This window comes from Anguilla rostrata, chromosome 16 (assembly GCF_018555375.3).
Source record: "Anguilla rostrata isolate EN2019 chromosome 16, ASM1855537v3, whole genome shotgun sequence".
Taxonomy (NCBI): Eukaryota; Metazoa; Chordata; class Actinopteri; order Anguilliformes; family Anguillidae; genus Anguilla; species Anguilla rostrata.
This window is the reverse complement of record NC_057948.1, coordinates 19,195,188-19,201,860: the sequence shown is the minus strand read 5'-3', so window position 1 is coordinate 19,201,860 and position 6,673 is coordinate 19,195,188. Positions and strand designations below refer to the sequence as shown.

The following is a 6,673-nucleotide window of genomic DNA, read 5'->3' as shown; positions in this document are numbered from 1 at the left end:
TCCAGGACAGCTGAATGAATATACAGACCCACCCAGGACAGGTTGCTGGAGTGAGATATCATTTCACGAGTGAAGATGGGTCATTCCAGGTCACCTGAGGTTCCCAGTGCCTAGTGTAAAAAAAGTGATCTATTACATACTGTACAAGTGTGTTTCTGGAATGACATGCTGATCATCAACAATTTTGGCTTTAAAAAAAAACACTTTGTGTTTATGAGTAATTCAATGCAGCATAGTCCATGTGGTGCAGTTTTTAATAGACTGTAGCTTATTAAAACCTTAAATATATCAAAGCAGATATACAACAGGAGGCTTGCCTCCCCCACAGACTTCTCTAGAGGGATTTATCAGACCCAGGTCTTATGGGAAGCTTATGGTCACACCCACACATTCCATCCATTCTCTCCTTTTCTCTTGACTATGATATAAATGTATTCCTTCCCTCTTGACTATGATATAAATACACGAACCTACCAATATACTGGTAACTGTGAAAATAAAGGGAACACTAACCATTCTGTCCATCTCTGTGAAGTTCTTGACTGACTGCTCTTGATGAAACTGCCAGTTCACATCTAGGTTGCTTAGAGTTGCTAATCTGTTTTGCCTTGAATCTCAAAGTAATGCACTGACGTCATGGTTAAATAGTATGTGATTTCAACCACGGTTGCCCCTAGTTAATCATGTCTTACCCTCAGACTCCCATCGCCTTAGCTACTGTTCCTTCTGAAGCATCAGCAAATTTAGCAGTGTTCATCACTGGAAAGCCTGCTGCTCTGGTAGCCAAAATAATGGGAATCTGGACCTGCCCACCATTTTTGTACTCTATGCTGAGATGTGAATTGCTCAGTTAACTCAGGAATCACACTTTTGTGGAAACGCATGGTTTAAATATACTTTTATCCCTCATTTATATAAGTGGTCCCTTTATTTTGGCTGGTACAGTACCAGTATATATAAGGAGGAAGGCACAATATGTCCACCATTTCATCTGGTCAATTTTCAAATTACTTCTGACCCCCTATTCCCCACAAGGTCCCACTACCACTCACCCTGAAACACCATGGCATCTTGGGGGTTGACCAGGCAGATCACAGAGATTCAGAAACCTCTTGCAAAGACTCAAACCTTCTTTCCTTGTGCTTTATGAAATTCTTATAAAAAGAACAAAGGCTTAGCTAAATGGGAAAATGAATAGCCTTATATGCCTATTCTGTTTATTTTATTTCCTCTTGATAATGCCTCACTCATAGTGATGTATTTTCCTTTGCAAGTTTTGAAGTATATGCTAGCCTGGAGCATCAACTGATTTTGAAACCCAAGAAATCTTCAGGAGGTATTATTGGTTTGTTTTCTTTGTTGTGAATTAGCTCTGCCCTTGAACTGACTTTAACTACCACAATCCAACATGGAGGGAGAGGACATTTACAAAAAAGAAGGCAGAGGCAGGAGAAAGTAAAAGAGGCTATGGAGAAGAAAGGCCTTTTCCATTGGAGACAAATACTCACATGGACTTGAGAGAGTGAAAAAAATCAGTCCAAGATACCACTCATCAGGGGAATAGAATGCTAAGCACTGTCCAATTGTTCTTGTAAATTACTCAAAGCATCGGCATGTTGTATGGAGTTGATTAATAAAAGATATTTATTACACAAATCCTTGGGTTGACAAGTTAAAATACTACCCCATCTTTCATTTCTCCCCAAAGATCGCTGCTCTCTCAGGTTGAAAATACTCATTAAACTGCCTCCAGTGCTGCCATCCAAACCAGGAGGTGATTGTTTTTTTTTTTTGTTTTTTTTTTTTTTGAAGCAAGCAGGGGGAGTCATTAGTAAACTCGTTTGTTTGGGGGGTATCATTAACAGAACAATCGCAGAGCGTCTCTTGGGAGCTCTGCTGACCTTTGCTCAGAATCTTTTGGTCATTCATCAGGAGATATCAGCTCCTAATATGCAAGGAGAGACCAATTTTAAGGTAAGGCCTTAATGAACTAACGATTGTAGTTTCTTTTTCCTTTCTTTTTTTCTTGCACTTCAGAAGAAAAAGCACCTTGGATTATGCAATGGCACTAAGGGCTGTGCTACACAATCTTAATGCACCTTAATCGCAGAACTGGGATTCCTAACTTATGTAAAACCTCGGCTAATTATACAATTTTGTTATATTCTGCTATTAGCTCAAGTTTTGGATGAGACCAATTTATTTTCTGCAGTTTTGGTTGCCTGTTTTATGTAATGGAGGCAAGCACATCACTCTCAGTGCCAAGAGGGAAATATAATCGTAACAAGCCAAATAATGGGACTTTTAAACCAGGGAGCACTCTCTTATAAGAACACTTTATTCACCCGTTGTTTAACCACTGACCACTACCTCTCTCTCTTTCCTCCCGTTTTCTGGGGTTGTGTGCTTTATTTTGTTCACAGGAAATGCTGAAAGGTTTTATGAGGGGTGCTGCTCTCAAGGGACATCTATGGACACAGGAATGAGCCGATCTCTTTTGCAAACGGCAACCGTTTTTTACTTCGACTAATCACGGCAGAAAGGAACCCATACAGAGAGTGTGGACTGGGACGGCTTTGTAAGACTCAGGCTTGGCGAACCTGGTACACCTCGTCCACCGAGACATGTTATTTATTGTCCGGCAAAGCATTAACTGAACCAGTGTCAAGGTCCATCTGTAGCCCTTCTGCAGCGGCAGGCTCAGTAAATCACAAGCTAGTTGGCTGGAAAGGGTCAAGACAGGGACAGTTTTTCTTCTTTATTAGGAACTAATAGTTATTCTGAAGGAGAAATAATAATATGATAGGCATAGATGCAATAAAAAAGGAGGGGAAATGGGAGGAAAGCGAGCGCTCCCACCTCGGATGGCACAATGTTCTTGCTCTGGCTGAAAGAATTCTGTGCTCCGCAGAGTGGTCTGCAGTCATTAAACCTGACCATCCGCAGCAGAGGGATGGGAGTAAACTTGCTACTTACTGTATAGCCCAGCAGCCCACTGAGTTACAGAGTGTACTGTGTGTATCCATTGTCCATATAATTACTGTGATAACCCAAAGGTACAGAATTCGCTCTTTTCTCTATCTAGAGTGACATGTGAAAAGTAAGAGAGCTGTTGCTTTTCTATGGACATATTTCACTGAATATGAGTGAAAGATGTGTGGAAAAAGGCTTGGATACAAAGGGAACATATGTGTGTATGCACTTACGCACGTGTATGAGAAAATAATTCACTTTGCTGAAGGTCCCTGATGCTATTTTTCCTGATTAATGTGACTAAGAGTTCATCAGAACAACCCGCTTTTCATTTGATGCAATGTCCCTTAATTACTTTATTTATCCAGTACTGGAATTAAAGTGATTGATGGAAGTTAGAGTTGTAGTAGGCAAGAGTGGAATTACCAAGGTCACCTCTGATACAGAGTGTATATATAATGGAAACAGGGCACAGACACCCTCATACCTCACAATAAAGATATGCAATTTATATGTACAGTAATATGTGTCCTCAAAACCTCTTGTTTCATCTTCATGTGATGTCATGTAGATCTTCAGTTTTGAAACACGCATGGGGTCTGAATACTATCCACCTTAAAAACCTAAAGAAAGACACCAAGAGCTGGTTGACTGAATAAACAATGTCAGGGTGAGAGAAAAGAGAATATGCTAAGACCACACCAGAATATCACTCAAAGAGACACTTGCACCTATCTAAAATAATAGTTTATAATTAATTTGCCAGCTCAAAACACAACAGTATTTCCATTTATTTTAGCAGTAGTTAACAGAGTGTAACCATTTAATATGGAAATACATAAATTAACTTTATGATCTGTTCAGGTGCACAATGTATTCGCCTGATGATGACATTTAATTCACTTCAGTAGCCCGTGTCATACACCAATATGTACAGGGGGATTGTAATGCTAATTTAAATACTTTATTGGATCATAAGTGTATAATTTCGATATACTTGGGGTCAGAAATCATATTAAAGCTGTGTATGTTGCCGTCTTTTTTTATGAAACTTCAGACACCTAGTGCAGTGAAAACGGATGCTAACGGAACAGAAAGGGTTTGTACCTTGTTTCCAGTCGGAGAAAGTAAGCAGGGGACACCAAACCAAAGAGCATTGAAGCTCTTACGAAAGAGGTACAGATATTTTTGCCCTTAGCATTTGATACTGGATAAGAGTCCGTATTTTACATGGTTGGGAGTTGGCACGTGGAAAAGCTACGAATTTTCCGCCTACTTGCTCGCAAACTAGTTAACTAACAGTTTGCCGATGAAACGTTTCATTTTCCCCCACAATCGGTTAATAATGCTAAGTCAAATGTGGGGAAATTAGTGAACCCTCTACTTGTTGTAATGGACATGCGCTATTGTTAACGTTGTGCTTAAAACTATTTCCCTAAACAACTCGCTGTTTTGGTAGCGAGCAAATTATAATAACTGTTAGCGTCAAGTAGTTTCAGTTGTTACTGAAGTTTCTGGCCAGGTCTATGTTCTGTTTATTTGTTTATACGACTGCGTTCAAATTGTTTTAGTCAAGTACGTTACAAGAAATGTTATCGTTGCCCATTTGCAGTTGAACATTTTTCAGTCGGCTTTGCGGGAGTCAGGATATTGCCTCCTGTTTCCTGAAAGTGGTTCTGTCAAATTGGACTGTGTGATGTGGTCTGACCTCAGCAGTAGTTCGAGTAGAGATTAGGTCCACTCTAGCCAATGGAACGTGACAACAGTTAAATCTACAGACACCAAACAGAGAAAGCAAGGCATTGGCAGCTAATTACGTGTATAACCACAACAATTCTAAACGGAAAGAATACACGGTCTTGTTGCTAGCCAGATGCTTAGCTAGATAGATCACATGCATTGTAAGACAAACTCATTTAGCTAATTACAATCACCGCAGTTTATCTTGCTAAACAGCAACTTGCATTCATAAGTATTTAATGTGCGTTACAGCCACGGCTAATGGAATGAAGTATCGACTCTGAAAATGTGTTTTGGCTCGATGGCAACGTTCACATCATCATTTCCTTTGAACACTTGACTGTGGTCTTTGGAGAAGGAAGCAAAGGCACCGGCTGCCTCACTTCACGAACCAATTTGTGTCCAAACAGCTTGCCCTTGCTGCAGGACATATCAGTGCAATATAACGCACTCCCTGTATTTTTCAGCTTCTTGTATTTCTCAGAGCCAGAGGTATCAATAAAGAACACGTTAAGATATTTGATATTCGTGTGTATCTGTTTTTGATTACAGCTATGAGAGAGGTTTTCAAGCGGATGCACGAGACCTTTGTGAACGTCCTGCTGTTTCGTGGGATATTTTGGAACCCTGGGCCACGTCCGGCTGCATCCGAGGTGTTAACGCGTCACCTGCTGCAGCGCAAACTCCCGCCATGGACTTCCTTCTGCGTGCGTTACAGCGCCGTCTCCAATGACCACTTCGGACTGTCAAACTTCAACTGGGAGGTGCCAGGCGCCAACTACCACATTCTCCGAACAGGTTGTTTCCCATTCATTAAATACCACTGCACCAAAGCTCCCCGGCAAGACTTGGCATGGGAAAACTCGTTCTTCACTGCGCTAAAAGTAATCAATCTGGGTTAGTAGCACAATCTTTGTTAGTAAATGTCTATTCGAACCATTTTGATTTAGGCTGATCAGCTTTTTTGGTTTATTTATTCAGTTTTTCTCGTAGGAGTTTATAATATTTCTGGTCTATTTTATGTATTCTGTTTATGGACATGGCTATACAGTATGGCATTTTTCTTAAGGTACAATGTCTTTTTCAGGTATTCCTACGCTGGCCTATGGGCTAGGTTCCTGGCTCATGGTTGGAGCAACAGAGATTGTGCACACCAGTGCTGGACCTGTCACTGTCTACTTCCTGTACAAAGAAAAAGAGGGGGCTCAGTATTAATGCATGTTGATGACATGCTGATTGTGCATCTCAGGCTCCTGACATGTATTGTGAGGCAGAATCTGCTTGCAGTCCTACAGGTTTCTCTCCAGTGCAGGCCCCCAGAGTGACACTCCCCTGACCAACAAGTGCAGGTAATTGAGCCTTCACCCTGGTCTTCGGTCGTGTAGGCTACACAAAGCATGCCGAGGGCACCTCGTGTACTGTATGACTGCATGTAAATATCTATTGTAATTTATTTTTAAAAAGTGTGAGAGCAGATATTGTTGTTAGGTTGCATTTCCTTTGTGCACCAGAAGATGTCTCGGTGTGAAGGTTCTTGTATAGTTGGAGCATGTTTCAATACATGTACAGTAAAAGTTAGAAGTCCAAATCTCTTATGGGAAACTGCTGCTATATCCACATTGTTCTTGTAATTCTGACTGTGCAGCCTCCAGAATTCAGTCATAGTGCAGCTACAATAAAAGTGACAGATTGTGAATTTTCTTCCGAAAGTCAAAAATGAAATCCTCTTTCTTTCATCTTTATTTTCTCCTGTCGTCCTGTTTTAATTTTGTTGTTTGTGCAGAAAGTCAAACGACCGCAGCTCGTATGTTTAAAGTCATATAGCGTTCCCTCACCGCCCAGCGGGTTGTCAATATTGAGCGAGAGGGGCCGGTGTGAGCACAGGACTGATAAAATGGTTTTTAATTACCAGACAGCGAGTGTGGCCTTCGTTCAGGACCTGTCCCTCTCCGCCTCTCCT

General features: G+C 41.0%; 1 protein-coding gene across 1 annotated transcript; it reads left to right on the top strand.

Moving 5' to 3' along the window:
- Positions 1 to 4,020: 4,020 nt before the first annotated feature.
- On the top strand, positions 4,021 to 6,435 carry c16h15orf61 (chromosome 16 C15orf61 homolog). Its single transcript, XM_064312885.1, has 3 exons — positions 4,021 to 4,149; positions 5,266 to 5,610; positions 5,801 to 6,435. The coding sequence occupies exons 2-3, from the start codon at positions 5,268 to 5,270 to the stop codon at positions 5,926 to 5,928; spliced, it is 471 nt and encodes a 156-aa protein (XP_064168955.1). The 5' UTR covers positions 4,021 to 4,149; positions 5,266 to 5,267; the 3' UTR covers positions 5,929 to 6,435.
- Positions 6,436 to 6,673: the final 238 nt, after the last annotated feature.

What these genes read in the sequence shown, in the direction of transcription:
- c16h15orf61 (XM_064312885.1), top strand. Translation starts at nt 5,268, where the DNA reads ATGAGAGAGGTTTTCAAGCGGATGCACGAGACCTTTGTGAACGTCCTG. An exon ending in GCTAAAAGTAATCAATCTGG is followed by an intron (nt 5,611 to 5,800) that starts GTTAGTAGCACA and finishes TGTCTTTTTCAG; the next exon opens with GTATTCCTACGCTGGCCTAT.